The sequence below is a fragment of the Idiotropiscis lumnitzeri genome, chromosome 14 (genome assembly GCF_059441095.1).
Source record: "Idiotropiscis lumnitzeri isolate Australia: NSW breed Sydney's pygmy pipehorse chromosome 14, RoL_Ilum_1.0, whole genome shotgun sequence".
NCBI classification, from domain to species: domain Eukaryota; kingdom Metazoa; phylum Chordata; class Actinopteri; order Syngnathiformes; family Syngnathidae; genus Idiotropiscis; species Idiotropiscis lumnitzeri.
The window spans coordinates 11,062,127-11,081,318 of record NC_142404.1 but is presented as its reverse complement, the minus strand read 5'-3'; the positions used below and the strand labels follow the sequence as shown (position 1 = coordinate 11,081,318).

At 40.8% G+C, this 19,192-nt stretch overlaps 1 protein-coding gene across 2 annotated transcripts; it reads right to left on the bottom strand.

Annotated features, from left to right (window-relative positions):
* Positions 1-3,668: 3,668 nt before the first annotated feature.
* On the bottom strand, positions 3,669-19,128 carry arhgap6 (Rho GTPase activating protein 6). Of its 2 annotated transcripts, none has more exons than XM_088315678.1 (13): positions 18,872-19,128; positions 11,599-11,758; positions 11,373-11,444; positions 9,495-9,757; positions 8,630-8,828; positions 8,423-8,478; positions 8,200-8,350; positions 7,967-8,115; positions 6,206-6,385; positions 5,690-5,787; positions 5,403-5,614; positions 5,017-5,094; positions 3,669-4,667 (listed from the first exon to the last, which is right to left on the bottom strand). In XM_088315678.1, exons 1-13 carry the CDS (start codon positions 19,010-19,012, stop codon positions 4,168-4,170), a joined length of 2,259 nt encoding a protein of 752 aa, XP_088171804.1. In that variant the 5' UTR covers positions 19,013-19,128; the 3' UTR covers positions 3,669-4,167. The 2 variants fall into 2 exon arrangements, with proteins under 2 accessions (XP_088171804.1, XP_088171805.1); XM_088315679.1 differs by lacking the exon at positions 18,872-19,128 and adding an exon at positions 15,433-15,659.
* Positions 19,129-19,192: the final 64 nt, after the last annotated feature.

Sequence of the window (19,192 nt, the reverse complement as noted above, 5' to 3'; positions counted from 1 at the left end):
GGCCCCCGGGCCGTAGTTTGCCCACGCCTGTACTAGACAGACGGATGAGCCAAAATGTTGGTACTTTTGCCTTTTTAATCACAATTCATGGGTGGAGAATGCAGCCAAAATTGGATGATGTGGCAATTCTAGCACCCGTAATAAAAAGCTGAAGCTCTCACTTAATGTTAAACATGTTGCCCCGACAAAACTCTGCATTAATATAAAAGCATACTAGAGTTTGAGCTACATTATGTTGTCGAGGTGCAAGAGTTAAAAAATAATTAAGACTATGGATATTTTTAATTTGGTCAGAAGAAACATTTTTGCACGTCAAAGCTCGTCATCGTGAATGACGATATTGGTGCTACATGCTAATTGGCCGCAACATGACAAATAAAACTACGGAACCTAATCTGGATAGCTATTTTCTAAAATCGCATCTAGATGTTATGATATATGGGACAAATAACTCCAACTAGCGTGGCCTGTTTTTTTTTTTGAGTGCGCCGCGTTGTGCTGCTAATACAATTTCAAGCAGTGAATCATTCACTGTGCAGCCTGCCAAAAAAGTGACACATTGCAATACAGCCACATTGATCTGCTGCCTGCCCCTCGACGCATCCCCTGAATCCACCCTGCACATCTGCGCGCGTTTATATGCACGTCAGGGGGAAAGAAGAAAAAAACAAAAAACAAACTTGGAGTACAAAGCTGACTAAAAGCTGTTGTGTTTGGAACAACAAAACCATGACAATGATGGCACTCAATGAGGTCAGCGGAAACGATGAATAGGAATGCAAACGGTGTTAAGATTATAAATGATTAATGCCGGCGTGACAATAATGAAATATTGAACCAAACTAAAAGGTTTGTTCATAATGTCCATGCGCAGCCCTTTACATACAAGGAATCTTATTTTACTCACACGAGGTCATTTGAATTATGGCATAAGAATCCAGGGCTCGTTATACAATGCACTATTTGGACGACTGCAAACATGTCATGGCCGTTCCAAATAATAGAGGAGCATTTAAATGCCTAGCAAGATGCAGTGTGGTGTATTTTTAATTCTTTTTTTTTATTGTGTGGCATATTTCTACACTCTGTACAGGGTAAGCTCTTAAGAAATGAATGGATGGATGAAATCTAATCTTTCTCCAGGACGGTCCGGCCACGCTCAGCCATAACCTGGTCTCCGTTGCGTCTCAATTTCAACGGGTAGCGATCACTTGGGGGCGGGATCAACTGAACTGCGCAAGGCTCCACTTGAACACTCGCAGTGGGCGGGGTTGTGCCATAAAATTTGCATTGATTCAAAATATGTATTGCAGTTGCACGAGGTGATGACGTCGCAAATTATAGCCCATTAAATTCACAGAAGCTTTTGCACAGACGAAAAATCCATAAGCGAGCGAGACTCAACCACCAAGTCTTCAAATTACAAAGTATACAGTAAACATTTTGCGTTTTACAACAATACTTAACTATATTTACAATTTCATAAGTGCTTGTGGATGAAATATTCAACAACCATTTCAATTTTGGCATGTTTTGAAAGCCGGAACTCATTTTCACTCGACTGGACTTGGCGTGGAGCCATTCATTTGATAGACTGGTGAGAGATGCATCGTATATGACCAAACATGCAGTGGAATTTTTGGGGGAATTTTTTTTTTTTATTGCGCAATGTGGCAGTTATGATGAATAACAGGCAAGACTAATGATTGCAGACATTAGAGGCACGTTTGTGACCAAGTTTAAGTTGAACTTTTTGGACTGTGGATTCTTTCTAATTGTTGTCCTTGTTTGTGTTGGAATATCTGTTCATTATTTGTTGCGTAAAGGGTGATGTCATTGAGAGAGGACGAGCCAGGTTGGGGAAGATTTGCTCAGGGTGAATGTGGAGCGGATGGGCGGGAGTTGTGGCCATCAGCAGCTCTTGTTTAACTGCGTCTTAGTTGTCGTACTTTTTATTAAAAAGCGAACAGATTGCATCAGCGACTGTGTGCATCCTTGACCACGCTGAAGGGCATGGCGGTATTGCTCAATCAATGTAGTTTTGTTAGTAATATTATTTTACTTTGTTACTCATTTATTTTCGGGATGTTCTTTCTTTATATTTAAATTTGGGTTTTCAATGATTCACTGAATTTTTGCCGAACCAACTCACAAGTACAAAAGATATGGCACGAAATACCCAGGTTAGCCCAGTTAGTCCCAGGACTTGTGAAAATCAAAATAGAACAACAAATTATGATAAATTAAGACAATGGAGATAAAGAAAATGTTTAGTGACGGGCTGAATGCGTGCAAATGCAATACGGCAAAGTAGTGGCTGTAGAAGAATAAAAATGAAAAAGGCTTGAATTGCAATGATATTTACAAGGTCATGATTTCAACAGCAATCAAAAATGATTGGGATTATTATTTAAATGTTATCTTTTCCATAATCGGTCAGCCCTATTACTTAATAATTTATACTGAGTACCCCCTTGTGTGTAATTTTGAAAATGTGGATATTAAACCGGAATTAATGAAAAGGACTAATACATTTGTGTCACAATGGCAACAATGAAATCACATTGAGGATGAATTTGCACTTAAAAAGATTAAATAAACAACAGTTGATGTTCAAGGGTTCCAAAACTTAGTATACATACCCATGGCTCTATTGAAACTCCGCAAAGATATTTCTGTCACGCTTGACCTTCAGACAACATTGCATGGTGACTCTCATCCTTATTGGACACTCAGCCCCCCCCCCACAACCCCCTCCATTCTCTTTTTGGTGGCGAGGTGACCTTGGACTTCTGCTCACATCCAGCTGCTCCTGATGCCAGCCAGTGGATGGTACGCCTGCCGGGAGCAGTGGCAGCTCTCGGGCCAAAAGGATCATCTTCTTGATGTCCATCAAGGCGCTGCAAGCAGATAAGATTTTCAAAATGAAACATCACGTCTTGGGAGTTAAGATGACAGAAGCATCTTAGCCTATTAGAGCAACGAATTGCATCAAAGCGAGCTGCAGGAGCGCGGGAAGAGCCCCGAGCTACAGTAATAACCCAAACAAACATCCTCCCATGTCTCTTTTGCAGAAAAAAATAGACTAATATAGAGCTATAAAAAAAACAAAACTCAAACAACACTTTTCTCATAACTTGCACTTTCATTATTTTCAGTGTGTCACCTTTTCACTTAATGCGAAGATTTTTTTTTTCTGAAATGTCAAACATTAGCAGGCTGCAAAAATATTTATTGGCCTTCAGCAATAACAACTAATACTATATTTGAAACGCTTGCGAGCAACAATTGCATGGCGAGTTTACCTCTGGTCTGATGCTGCCTCCATGTGGTCAGTTAGGGAACTGTCGCACTCCGTGTGACTGGCCTACAATTGGGGGGGGGGGGGAAACTTAATTCAATTTAACGGATCATTTCCATTCATGCTGGCTTTTTAATACAATAAACAAACACATATGAGCGTATCTGCTAAAACGAATCCTCTTATTTGCAATAATCTTGTATTAAGTCATTTGTACTACGTTGATGTAAAACAAAGCATATTAAAACAAAGACTTTACCTGCTTGCAACAGCTGCACACTGGGGAGATTCGATGGAGCTAATTACCTGAATAACTAAACAGATACTTCAAATGCAGTAAATACACACTTGGGAGGTTGTGTTGATATGAAGATATAGTGTTTAATGCATGAAAACAAGTAAAAAAAAAATAGAAGTGTGGATAACAACGTTAAGATGAGCACGTTTTCATTCAATATATTAGCTCAAAAAACATTGTAGTGGAATTCACAAGTGGCGTTTGGAAAAATTCATTGCACTATTTTATGCAACTTTTTACATTGTTTCCCTTACAAAATAATTAAAATGTCAATGGCAAGATACATCACATTTGTTTACGTTCAGCATTGGAACTTTCAAGGCTGAACATTAATTTATTAAATATAAAATACAGGTATGCATGTGAAATGCATTTTATTATAGAGATTATTTCGAAAAGAAAACAAGTGCCATATATAAATTGACGATAAATGCCTGAACAAACATATTTGCGCTGCATATATACATAGTATATAGTATAATAAGTGAAAGGAACTGCCAGTGTGAGTTTGCGAGTGTCAGCATCCCCGCGGCTGATTTTGATGGACCAACAAGTCTCTATGAATCCGTCACACCAGCGTTTCGGGCAGTGCATCTCCATTATTTGTCGACAGGATCTGCCAAATATGGCCGTTTGCTTTACCGGAGGCCCTTTGTGGTGCAGTTTTTGTGCTTCTGCTTTGAGTCTGAGTTTGTCGCGCCAGACTGATAGAGGGTGTGGAATGAGAAACACGCATCTGATCAAGAGGTCGAAACAAACAATCTCCTCGATCTGTAAGGATTGGATCGACAGGGTGTCTCATCCTGTCGGCCAGGTTGTCTGAGCTGATGGCTCCGGATTGGCTGATGGGAACCCGATGTAATGAAGGTAATGGTTGCCTGGGTGCCGTCTGGTCGCGAGTGTCGTCGCTGCTGCTGCTGCTGCGAGCCACGCGGAGGTGTGGCCTGCCTTCGGAAGCATCCAATGAGGTTTGGGACGGGCTGACAGGCAGCTTGCTGTTTCCTTGGCGACCGCTCAGCCCCTCTGACGATCCAAATGACTTCCATTCAGACATGTCTCTGAGGGAGCCTGAGAGAAAACAGACGTTGGACCTTTTGAAGGTTGCATCTTTATCATTCTACTTTGATGATTACAAATGGAGTGGAACCTTGTTTTCCAAAAGGAAGTAACAAAAAAAATAAAGGCATGTAGAAATGTTAAAAAAAAAAAAAAAAAAAATGTGTTTAGAGGTGGAAGAACGTGAAGCAAGTTGACAAGTAAAAAAAAAAAAGTTTCGTCACTGAATAAAAATACAAACTGCACACTTAAACTGAGCTTCACCAAGATGTTGACGTGTTGTTGACATGAGAAATCTTTCTTTTTTTTTTTGTTGCGGTGCACTGATACAATGCAAATGAGCAGCCCAAGACCGCATTACCATTGATGTCAAGGTCAATCACATTCTTGCTGAAAAGTGGATGCCAAGTGTCCCAGAAGTGATCCTCCAAGGCCTCTTCTAAGCACATCGACAAAAGAGGAAACAAGACTAATGACTGTGCCCAAGTGAAAAATAAATACATCTCGAGTACCGCTAATTATTCTACACAAGTGCATAATTATCGTTTACTTCCCAGCATGTTGGGACCAGAGTCATTTTAGATGAAGCACAAAGTAACTGACACAATGTTATTAATCTCAGTTATAAAAATGTTGTCAAAGCCTAATGGGAGATGCTTTTACAAACACACACAAAACAAAACAAAACTTCCTTCACAGCTCACAATGGAGAAGTGCTCACACCAGCACACTTGAATTCAACTTTACCTGTAGTAAAGGTAGTTGGCGAGTTTCTAGACGCGTAAGTAGGCGCGCTGCCACTTCCCGAGAGCGGCTGATCATCCTCCAGCAGCAGGAGTCGATCGGACAGGACGGGAGAGCTGTTGTCGTAGGGGGACGCCTCGCCGCTGGACATGGAATCATTGGACAAGCACCTCGCCATCAGGGAGGACTCATGCGGTGCCACCAAGCCGGAATTGCTTAAAAAAAAAAAAAAGATACAATGTGTGATTGAGCTCATCATGAGAGACAATCGGGGCTTGGGCGACACTCACGAGTAACAGGTGTCCTTCCGCCGCAACAAGTAGTCCACAACATCGGGATCGGTTTCGAGGAGACTGAGCAGCACTTCATTTTGCAGCTCGGCAGGAACCTGAAGGGGAACACCATATCGTTGCTGTCATGTACTTAATTCCTCATTTGAATATTGGAAATGTATTCTAATATTTATTCACACTTTAAATTCTTCAATCTGAAATATACAAATAAAAATGGATAAAAAAAGCAGTCGTGTTTCAGTCCTAAGGTTAGCGAGAGTTTGCAATGATTCAATTAATAATAAAACATCTTGATACAATAACAAGTACGATGTACTTCCAGGTTTTACACGACAATAGAATTCAACTTGACACCCCTGAAGCGCTTCTCTGAGATTCGACTTTGTTTATCACTATAAAAGTATACTTGTTAAAAACGTATAATGTTAATGTTTACATTTCAGTCGGCATCTGCGCTCCATTAAAACATTCCACTCGCTTGATAGTAAACAGTTTACAGTGAGTGTGACTTACCAGAAACAGAGAGTCACACGAATTGATCATGGTTTGGAGCACGCTGATGATGGCGCTGCTCTCCTCAGCGCGGGCTAAACTCTGGACAGCAAACTCCTTGTCGGAGTTTTTTTGCTTGCGCAGAAGGTTGGGGCCCAGGATGGTGGCTAAATTTAATGAGGTCATCTTGTTTCCTGGTTTCTGAACAAATCAACGGCAGAGTTTATACACCGTTCTTAAGGGGTGATTACCGCACTTTTCAACATTAACGGGAGCCGTGAATAATGGTAATCGCAAGGCAACTTGGAGCTACACTCCTAATAGGGAATGTTTTCTCCATCCAGAATGATTGGTTAACCATGATCTTTAATTCACACGCACACATTCCTGTGATTTCTTCCACAGAGGTTAATTAGAGACAACGTAACGACTCGACACGGTTCCGCCACCATTCATTTGCTTCTAATCACCACTGACCTTCTTAAAGGCAAACAAGTAGAAGCACAGATTTAAAGTAAAGAGATGATTAAATGCACACTCACCCTCCACAAGGTACAGCAGCACAATCAATTTAAAAAAAAAGAAAAAAAAAGGGCATCCTTTCTTGTCATTTTGATGAATAATCTCGCCAAAACATTTCTCACTGTGAAGTATTGCACTTTTATGCCACAGCAGTGACTACAACGTTTTGAAACTCTACAGTAAGCTTCAGCTTTATCGATGCCATGTCTGCCCCTGCGGGCATCGACATGACATACGGTGGGCTCGATCAAGGCACGGTCAAGGCTAAACATGTTCTTTTTATTCCCAAAAGGCAAAAGAAAGGTGTCGATTTGGGCCGGGGCGTTTTTGTGAAAGTGGATAGTAAACTGTGTGATTAATTCAATTAAATTCAAGGTTCATAAAAGATGTACAGTTAAGATTGAAAGACACCTTGTTAAGAGCAAAACAACAATTTATGAGCTTTTTATTATTAAAATGGGCATTATTTGACTTTATAACATCCGACAGTGTCACTCAAACCAGCATGCCATTTTTTATATACATTTAATGCAACTTGAGCAGGTCGATCTACATAAATGACCAATGGGGATTTCAAATGATGGTGTCTAGCCTGGAATAGGGTTTCAAATTTAGGTTTTTAGCCCAGGTTAGGGTTTTGAATAATGGTTTCAATTAACGGTTAGGGATTCAAATTTGAGTTTAAAGCTTGGTTAATATGGTTTGTATTTTCAAACCAGGCTTAGTGTCTCGAGCAGGGGTGGGCACCCTTTTTGATTGGAGGGCCACAATGGGTTCTAAAATTTGACTGAGGGGCCGGACCAAGAGTTGATGGATGGAGTGTTTTGGTAACCTCACCTCATCGGAGAGAAAAAAAATATATTTAATTTTAAATGAAAGTGAACAAAAGCATTACAACATTATACATGTGTTCGAAAAACCACAGTATTTAGAAAATAAAACATGAGCAAGGTTTATTCATTTCATTTCTTTCAAGTTCGGCGGGCCGGATTAAAATGTTTAACGGGCCTCATGTGGCCCCCGGGCCCTAGTTTGCCCACGCCTGGTCTAGAGTAAGGATTGCAAGATTGATCAGGATTCAAGTCATGGCTAGGGGTTCAAATGAAAGTTTTTGAAGCATGGTTCCGGATTTAAATTAGGCTTTCAAACCATTTCAAATGTTTTAACTCAGCTTTCACCAAGAGAAAAAGAACATCCCCATTTAGTTGAATCTGCTCCTACACAATGACAACAAATGTGAAAGCAGGAGCACCTCTTTACCTTGTGTGCCGCCTCATCTAGCATGTCTTCCGCATGTGCAGCCACGGCGGCTAGCAAGCAAAGGAGGCGATGCAGCGTGTCACAGTTGCAGGGAGGAAGCAAGAACATCAAGAGCTGGATGGCCTTCAGTCGCTCGGTCCGCTCCAACACTACATTGTCCGGATAGGAAAAGACTTCAATGACTTTTTCGTCTTATACCTTCATGCAGATTCGTGTATGCTGCTGTGCCTCACGCGTTGTGTTGATGAACGCCGTGTAGAGCTCTCTCGTCAACAGAGGGTCGGGTATGTCGCGGAGGAATTCTTTCAGCAGCGCCGCCACATCGTGAACGCTGTGCTGCTCGTCCAAATGTAGCTCCCATCCTTGATCCAGCTCTTCACGCATCTGGAGGAAAGGAAAACAAACAGTTGCAACTGCTGGAGTGCTGGGAAATACTTTTTATTAGTGACTTCTTACCTGCCTCACCCTCTTCTTGGAACTCCCCACACGGAAAATACCCACAGTCTGTAAACCTATGCAGGGATGATAGCAATCACAGACATGATTCATGACCAAGAGTTCATGGAAAAAAAAAAATCAATAATATAGCAATCCAGGTGCATCGGGGCGGAGCCCTGCGGCAAATACACATTTAAATTGAATAATAATTTGGGCGATTAGTACCGTGGTTTTCCAGGTGCTGGCAGCAGAGCTCCACCACCTTAGGCACTTGGGGGTACATAGGGTTTAGGCTCAGCTTTTTGTCGTGCCTCTTCTTCCTGTTTTTGCCCGCCGCCTCCACTGGCAGAGACAATTGGAGGGCCTCCAAGAGCTGCGACTGGTTATCATCCAGGTCGGTGATGCAGTCCACCGACACGCCGCCCTTTAAAAGGGGATGGGGAACAACCACACTGTTGAGCTTTTTTATTTTTTTTTTTTAATTAATATAATTTATTTCTTTTCATAAATCAGGGATATGGTGGAGAGGTTTATTTTTCCAATTGTTAAGAACATTTTTAAAATTTGTTTTCCTGACTGGTACAGGAGAGCGCCACCACTTTGGGAAATATTATATGAAAAGTATTCAAATATAATTTACATTATTATGATGGGGGGGAAAATATTGTACTGTATAATATTTTTATAATTATCCCTAAAAAAGAGGTAGGATTAATTACAATTTCTTCCTACTTGTCTGCTGTGCATTGCAGCTGTGGGACTGATGCACACTACAGTACCTTCTTTCTGTTCATTTAGGGATTTAATTTTTTTTTTAACTAAACTATAGAAGGCTGTTATAGTTTTTTTTTAAATCAGTCAATGGTGATAATTAACCAGTTTCATAAAATCAACCGTATTTGTGCTAACAGTTTACAATAAATGTTTCTCACAGTTCAGGTAAAGGGAATTATAGCCATCACGTGTTACTTTATTTCCCTGACGGGGGAAAAAAAAGCATTTTCAAGCGGATGCCCTCTATTAGAACAGGGGCTACGACCGCTATTTGAGGACATACAGGACAATTGTGAGGTTTAAGCTTATTGCTTACCCTCCTGCGCGTCCTTGGAGCAGCGTCGGCCGCTCGAGCAAAAGGCGATTTATTGGGACTCTCCGAATTGGAGCTGAGGGATGAGTTGCTGCTCGACAGCTCCTTGTTGGCCCTCTTGAACGTGGAGGTGAAGTGGAGGAAGGACAGCACCAGCTCGGTGGGGTCGCAGTGCTGCTCCTGCGGCGCGTCATGGCGTTGCTTGTGCGAGCGGTCGTTGCAGATCACCTGCGCCAACGGGACGCTGAAGGCCTGAGGTATCGCCTCTGTGGGACAGACGGGGCACACGCCGTCATGGTCGTAGCTGCTGATACCTTCGCCGAGGAGTTTAGGTATGAATAATCAACAAAATTATTGCGTTACAAATATAAGTACTAGGGGTGTTTTGGAGATTCGGATGAACTTTTCTTGTTAGTGTGAAGCAAAATAGGAATTCCTTGATCCAGGAATGTTTAATACAACACTTTCGTTCATCGTGATTGAGTGGTGCTGGTGCTTATCCTTCAGATTGTATTAAGAGGCATATTTCAAGTGTATTAAACAAGTGTTGTGTTCTAAGGCCCGGCCGGACACATTTTGTATAGCGAGTTTGAGAGCTCCGTGTGCTTTTGTAAACACGAAGGGTAAAAAAGGAAGGACGAGGCGTGGCTTTGTGAGGATGTGCTGCAACCAATGAGCTGCCATTTAAGATTGTTCTGTTTATCTTTCATGGATTTGAGTACATTTATAGAGATTCCTTTCAAGTATCAGAGGGCGGGTTGCGGTCTTAAGTGGAGGGAGGAGGAGGGGCTTAAGTAAATGACATTCCTCGGTTGGGAACATGCTTCAACATCATGATGTAATCACAAAAAACTAAAAATAGATACTGGAGATGGGACATAACGGCACTTTGACTCAGCACATTTAACATACACAGGGAGACGTGGACGTACAAGAGGAAAGTAGGATTATATCGAATAAATTATTTTCTATGGCGCTTGTGCTAGGATCACGGGTAAACTAGAATCTATTCCAGTTGAGTTTGGGCAAGATTTACCCTGGACGCATACAGACAATCTTGTTGAGACCCATGAAGGATGAAGATTTGGTCAATGAACCATTTTTTTTTTTTGTAATGCGAAAGGAAGTTAGTGTGAATATTAAAAAAAGAAAAAAAGAAAGAAAATATGCAAGCACAGTGAGCAAGGCTGTGCAAAATTTGGATTGTCATGGATTTTAATTGACTCCAGTCCTCTTGTTGAAATGAAGTTATATCAAACAATTTCAAAGTTTTTACAATTTCAATGACCTGTTTTATCTTAGTAGACTTTTAAGGTTCATTTAAAGAAAAAACAATTATTACAATTAAAAAACTCTTTACCTCCCGAGTTAAAATTCCACTGCTTAGCTGGAGTAAGACATGCCAACTTATTACAATTGGACTCATCTCCGTATATGAGGAAATTTGATTGCTCAGTCCCAATTGAGACAGTGTGGTGAGAGGTGTGTGCGGCTGCCAATAAATCAGTACTATCAATATCTTCACATTTTTAAAGGGAGTCAGGGCTCCAATAACTCCAAAACTTGACCTGACAGAGAAAATCTTTGATCACTTTGTGCTTCTTTTTCAGGCTTTTTGTGTATAATACAGCTGTTAACTGGAGGTGGCGGAACTAACTAATCTCAACCTTAACCACCATCAGTTTCGTGACAAAGTGCCGCACTAAAGGCCTGAAAAAGAAGCCCAGAGTGAGAGAGGTGAATAATCTTAGAGGAGAGCGGTGGCGAGATATTGCGCAACACTGCGACATAAGCCTTTAGTTAACTGGCACCGAGTCATGAGCGTGGAAGAATCAAGTGTCAAAGGTGTAGCCAGAAAAGTTAAAACTCCACGCATATTACCTCGGTCTTTACTCTTCTCCTTGGAAAGCGAATCCAGTTTAAGCCTGAGCGACTTCTTGTACTTGTGGCCATCTAAAAATGACACACACACAAAACACAACACGTTCAACCTGCCTTTTTTTGTGCCTGTTTCTTTACAGGACAAAAAAAAACAAAAAAAAAACAAGCAGCATAAAAGCAGCATTACGATAACCGTAACACATAAGAATGAGATATGTGTGCGTACATTTGGGAATTGTGATGTGGCAGCCCAGGTTGCGATCACGAAGGAGTTGCCTGAAGGCAACGTCCTGCAGACGAACTCTCTCCAGCTCGGAGAGGCTTTGCAGCGGGACGGGCTTCAGACCCACGGAGCGTCCTGACACGCTGTTCCATGTGAAGCTCCCCTGAGGACACATGCGCACAGAAATGAGAAGACATTAAAAGGAACTGAAATTAATTTCCTGAAGACTCAATTATAAAAATTTGTACGGGGATAATTTTAGCTTAAGTGGATAGGCGAACAGTACACTGGCGTGACAGCACTTTGTTCTCCAAGAGGCGATGTGAAGCAGGGGGGCTGAGCCTTTACTAATAATGTTAATGAATCCACAGGAGCAATATGATGGTTGAATATGGCCCAAAGTATTGCGACATCGAACAATTACAAGTCAGCGGCCTGCTCTTAACTGGTAAAGGAGATGAATAATAACACGGAAAGCGACTCAAGAAATAGTGATTATTTTTCAATAGCCTGATCTCACCCACTGGCCTTCGACTGGCTGAAGGCAAAAGTGAAAGACAGTAAGCGCCCCAAACAAGCATCAAGGGAAAGGAGGCTGCAAGAAAAGGCTTCTGACAAAGAATCTCCAGGGAGGAAACTCAGAATTTGATGTTCATGTACCCTGGACTTCAGGAAGTACTTGAGTGCAATTAGTATTAACAATGACGATCTTTGAACAAACCTTTTTGAGACCCTCAAAAAGGAAATATGAACAGCAACACTGTTGCTAATTTACATAACTGCCACTTGCACCAAGTTTCTCTGCCCATGATTGGACATAGATAAAGATTAGCCGGTGGTGGTTTTGTAGATGTGGCACTCATTTGCAGTCTGGACGGCGTCTCCAGAAAGTCTTCAATAATGACGCAAAAAAATAGCAGAATTAGTTGTTCATGTTTTGTGAAAAATAGTTGAGTATGTCAATAGAGTGGCAGAACCGCTAAATTAGCAACACTGAGTTGTGTTCGCTTTGTCACAAGCATGAAGGCAAAATTACAAAACATATGTCATTGAAATCGTTTCTCATAACCACCGCTTGCTTAACCTTCAACAATTCTTTACCCTCTAACTTGTAATTATCTATCACACGCTATGAAGCGCCTGAAAAGGATGCGGCGGTCCGTGAACATGACGACAGCATTAATCATTTTCCTGCGTCACACACCAGATGAAAACTGACATGTTACTCAAACTAAGGTGCGTTCGCAGAAGCGTCCCTCTCACAAACGTTAACGTTTCAATGCAAACTCGCCACACTTCACAAAAAAAAAAAAAAAAAAAAAGGCAAGCGTGGTGATTCTGCGCTAATGACGATTCCAACAATCTGATGCGCAATCCTCAAACTTGTCGAGCATCACCGTGCTGCAGATTACGAGCGCCTTGATCCATCCAGCGCAAGTCAAGATAATCATATGAGCTGTGCTCCAAAAGAGGCTTAGCCGCTCATTATCAGGATAAGGCTTACATTAAAGTGGCTCACTTCCATTAAACGAGAATTAGGTTCGCGCTACTGTAGAAGGGATCGACAACACAACCTGCTGGCAATATTATTATGAGCCTGCTGCCAAAGCTTCGACAACAACCACAATAATACACATACAGTCAGTCAACAACTGTTTCGCGCGCACGCCACTTGCCAGTAAGTGAAAATCCCCAACATGGACACACATTTTACAGAATGAATCCAATCCAATTTACGCAAACAGAAAATTGCAAGCTTTAAATGGAGTCATTACTGTACATATTGTAGAGTCTGTATCTTCAATACAGGATGTGCTTTTGAGAGGCGGGGCCTGATGGGGGTGACGAGTGGTGTCGGCGAGCCTGCATGTGAGTGTCTCGCCGTGAGCTGTGGCCAAGAGCAGCATGTGGGATCAATTTGTTTGTGTTTTACTGTAAAAAAAAAAATATGGACTGATCGTTATGGAATTTTTTTTCTAAGCAAACACCTTAATTGTCCGATTATTTTGAAAATATAGAGATTGAATAAAATAACTGTTTTTGGTCACTTAAGGATTACCAACAAAATACGAATTACAGGCAGCCCATTTGACTTTATTACAGTACTTTTTCATTTAGTGTTTCTTTAGCTTTAAAAAAAATTATCTTTGCCTTATCGTGTAATGTGTTAACGTGTTAAAAAAGGAAAATTGGCAACAACTGAACATTTCTCCAACCGTACCAGTCAAAATCTTACATTGGATCTCATTAGATTGTGCAAGTGTGTCTAATGTTTTGGCGGGGGAGTGTTGCGCAATACTTCTTGTGACTCAATTTGACTTCACATTCCCGCATCGAAGCACCTGTGATGCAAGAGCAAGAAAGTTTCCCAAAGGTGTTGTCACTAGCACTCCTACCTTTATTATTCAAGGTCAATTGTGTCTGAAGTGTGAGTTATATTTTTGACTTCTCAATGAACTCCTACTTGTTAATTTTGGACTTGACATCCAGCCAATTTTTCTGCCATGAAACTAAATGAGCAAAACAATTGCAACAGCTCTCAGCAGAGTGCAGGAATTTACCAGGGAATAATGTGAATAAAAAGGAAAAGTAAGCAGGAAAAACTTGATTTGGCTGAGTGAGTTTCTGCAACGCACAGCTTACACTCTGACGAGAACAAGGCGGTAGATGGTGAAAGCTTCAAACAAACATCCATCAATTCAATGCCGCTTCTCCTGTTCAGGATCAGAGTGCATGTGGACAAACAACTATTCACACTCATATTCATACTGTCAGTAAGGCAGAACTGAACCCACGCTGCCTGAAGTCAGGCATAAAGTCAGGTGAGTGCACCGTTCCACGGTTAGTGATGCACAAAAAAGACACAATGAGACGATTGTCAACTCTTGGTGCAGAATCAAATTGTCATTAAAACACAACTCAAGTCATAAACAAAATGTTGAACACAATAACACACTACAGAAGAGGACGTCAGATGACTAGACCGCATCATTTTTGAGGGTGGCGGTGAAGGAAAGGGGACACCGCACTTCCATGTAAACAAGAATGTTTGTCCTGTGACAAAAAAGAGAAATGAAGGTCCTATTGCCACAATCTTAGCCATTTTTTCGCTCAGCGAATGTTCTAAATTTGGATTTTTTTTCTGATTCTTTTCAACTTGCATCAATGATTATTATCACAGTGCATACCAATACACAGATGCACATGTTTAAACTAATCCAACATAGGACAGTACAGCTATTTCTATTCCAGTGACCACAATCTGCTACACCTTTCCTTGCCGTGAAGAGAGCACTTAACCCCAATTAAAAGGCTTTGTTGAGATGCAAAGCTTTTCTTGGTCCTCTCCTGGAACACAAAGGCAGGAAAGCTTGGAGGTAGTTTGTACAATATGCACAGATCGAAACATGCGATAATACTGAAGAAACACACTTGAACTACATTGAAAAGGGTGGTGAGTGGTCCCCAGTGCTCAGGAAGCCATTCAATGGAGCTTGACTTTGATTTCCTTTTCCTTGCATATAAATCTCATTTGGGTTGCTTTTAACGCATTCACCAAAATAGCATTAGTTTAAATATGTGCTTTAAAAAAAAAAGCAAACATTTGCTAAAATATTATATATAATATTTTCTTGGGCGCTCAATAACACGATGTTAGTTTATTTCGCCCTGTTGTTCTGATGAAAAAACACAAAAATAATGAATGATACAAACTTAATTAACGTGTAACTTTAATGTGTACCTGCATACACTGTTACTGTAACATTTACAGTTGTATCTAAATTTCAAAGCCTTTTAAAGCGCAAATCGCTGAGCCAAACATAGCGACTTACTTACATGATAAGTAACGCTCCGCTTCAAACGAGGTTCGACCATTTCGAAGAATCAAATCTGCAACGTTTTTATAAAGTTTTCACCAAAATTGCCCACTACAAAAAGTAGCAGAGTCTTCATGTTCTCAGCCATGGTCGCAACTCTTGACAGGAGAAGAAGTGTGGTACGTTCAAAGACCGATTTGAGAACTCCACCGCGGGAGTACTGGGCAACAATAATAGTTCAAAAATAAAACTGAAGCGGAATAAATCTAATTAGGTTATGTTATAAGTGAAGTTATCATTACTATTAAGTCTGTATTCACGTGCTCTTATCGTTCAGCTGAAATTTTCACTGTGAACTTTTAACTATTGATTGACGGGGATGCAAACGCATCAATTCCCATGAGCCTCCACTACTGTTGCTATGGTGAAGCGCGAGGTAGACACACCCAGAAGCAATTTTAGAAGCTAATTGGCTACTGCATTTACGAGCCTTTTAATTCGGAATCTAATTTAAGATAATAATTAATATTTTATTCTTACATATAATTATCATAATAAATAAATATAAATGTGTATATTTTTTTCTAAATAATCCAAAAATAATAATATTCGTGAACATTGATATTTAACAATAGCTTTTCGTTGATTGTAGTAAAATAAAAAAATAATGAGAGTGAGCATCTTAGAGTATATAGCAAGGGTTTGTAGAACATTGATCCTTTTGTGTCCCCCGCTGTGTGCCTTATGAACCTAATACATACACAGTAGGTATATATCCCTTGGCAGGGGAACCATTTGATCTCACTCAGAGAGCAAACTGTAAGAGTACAGTGAAATCTTAATAAATCCATGACAGGTAATATACCTACCCACTGTCAGGTTAACCCTGTTATGTCCTCACTTTCAAAGCAGACACTGATCTGGATATGGTTCCCCGCTGTCACTTTAACGGCCTGTGACTTGACACGCCGCAGATAATAAGCTCTTGGGAACAAACGTGAGATTTGAATGAACTGATTATGACCTCTGTGCTTACATGTATCCATCCACCCAGCCGACTCTGGAGTAGTTGCCATAGCGATGCATTGGTAAGTCAGAGGCTTAATTCCACGCCATGCAAAATAAAGGGCAGTCTACTGTGGGAAGAAATATGGACCTGCAGGAAAGCAGAGCCACGGATCAAGACGTGCTGGCCCACTAAGGGAAGCTGAGACTGTGCTCATATAAACCAGATGACTCTTCTTTGTTCTAACGTTAGCTCAGGCTATTGAACCCTCCAGCGAGTGAGCATGAGACCATCTCGTGCATGCGTGCAATGCACTTCTCTGATACGCCGCCTATGAAATCCTTCTTTTAGTCATACAGCAAAATATCACGTGATAGAGACAAAATTCATCCGTAAGTTATTCTTTTTGAGTTCAAGAAAGTTGTTCGAACAATCTTCCCATGGAAATTAAATGATTCAGTTCCAGAGCCAGTTATCGCAATGATAATCTTGCAGAATGGCTCACGCAGTCTTTTATGTGACATAACTTCATTTTGCATAGCGCTTGTACTCACGATGGTCACACCTGATCTGCAGCCTTTCCCAGCTGACTTTGGGCGAGAGGCGCCTAACACCCCAGACTGGTCGCCAGCCACTCGCAAGGCACATTAAAACAAGCATTCATGCATACTTCGAGTCTTCAATTAATCTTACGTGGCTGTTTTTGAAACGTGGGAGGAAGCTGGAGTACCTGCAATAAACACACGCAGACTGCGAGCTGAAATTCCGACCCAGAACTTCAGAACTGTGAGGCAGACACTTGTGAACCGTGCTGCTTAATTAATTTCAAATCCCAGTTCTGGCCTTCCTCTGTGGAGTGTTCGTGTTCTCTCTGTGCTAGCCTGAGTTTTCTCCAGGTACTTCACCTCTCGTTCCAAAAACATGCACGTTGGATTCAACTCAAAACTCTAAATTGTCCACAATCGTGAATGGCGTGAACGGTTGTTGTTGTTTTTTGTTTTTTTTGTGTGAGCCCTCTGATTGGCTGGCAACTAGTCCAGGTTGTCTTGCCCAAAGTCATCTGGCATAGGCACCAACTTGAACCGCATGAGAACAAGCGACACAGAGAATGGGTGAAAACCAAACAGTCAAACTTGATCCAATCTATAAATTGTTTTTTGCAGTATTAATCCATCTAATTAGGATTACATAAATTCTCCGAGTCGGTCTCGCTTGCTGCCGAATATAAGATGGTCCAGATATCTGGTTTTCATTACGAGCCTATTTATAATGTCAAGGTTCCATTGCGCAAAATAAACAGTGTTACCATGAGGACTGGCTGTGCAGAACAAACAGTCTTAAATTATATGCGTGTTAGTGCCACAGCAGATTTAGCTCTAATGAAAAGAGGCGCTTGTGGCCATTGAGCTGGATCATAAATCAAAGTATGTTTTTTGCTCATTTTCATAGCAGTAAAAAAATGACAGGGTAAGACTAAAAAAAAAAAAAAAAAAAAATCTATGTATTTTTCTGATACTATAACATAATAGGTCTTAACGGTGAGCTTAAGTTGTGTCAGGAAGTACCAATTAAATAAATAAATAAATATACATATAAAAAAAAAATAAACAAAAAAGGCAATCAAACAGTTAACCTTTTTTTTTTTGTTGTTTTTGTCAAATATGATTGTGACATAAGAAGGCCGTTTTGAGTTGCATCCAGCTAAATAGTTGCAAAATGTGTCAGCGTGTTCTCATGCTGTCACACCCCTTTTTGACAAACATTCACACACATGGTTTGAATCCATGTCTGCTGACGTAAACTCGGGCCACTCCATTGTGAAAATGCGGCAATGTTGCAATGCCTTCACTAGGAAATATTCTTTTTTTTTTTTTAATGGGACATACATTGCTATAATAATGCTGTCAAGTAACTCCACTGCTAATAAAATATAAATATATATAATTTATAAAAATATTATCGCTGGTGTTATTTATTGGTACATGTATAGTTTTATTTGGTGCTCACAATGCGACTGAATTTTTTTTCCCACTATTTATTTTTTTCTAACTATTCATGTACAGTTTACAATTCACATCAATATCTCTACTGTAATATTATTATTCATTGGAAGTTGCCACATACAAGCGGCTCTCGTTCTAGTTGCCTTGTGGAAATACATATGCACGTACAGTAAATATTAACATTGTTTTGCTGCTACTTTCCTGCTGTAATAACATAATTATAACTAATGCGTTCAATTCTACAATAAATCCTGAATAGTATTCAATTCCACCTCTCTGAAAAGTACAAGAAGCCCTGTTCGTGCTCCCAGACGAGTTTCCATCACCTGTGGAATTTCAAATCTGCCATTCCTTTTTTACTTGCTTTTCATGAACGCAAGATGAACAGAAACATAGTTCCATCAGCATGACAACAAATTTAAAGTTATATCTTAAGTGAGGTGTCTGACCTGGTAGGATGTGTTCTCCGCTCCGTAGTGCCTCATCAGTGCCGGGTCCAGGCTCCGTGTTTGCCTCAGTCCACGTTTGGAGATGGTCCTGGGGCTGAGGGAGCAGGAGAAAACGCTGCTCAGGAGTCCCTGAGCGGACATGTTGGTCTTAAACGAGCAACAGAACACAAGATGTGGGCTTCATCTCGTCCAAACGGAGCCTGAACAGACCATCTACAACTCATCACCCTGCATGGGATTACGAAAGAGTCCCCCCTCCTCTGATTATGCACTCACACACAAACACACACACCCCTAGAGTCTGACTCAAGACCTGAGGCG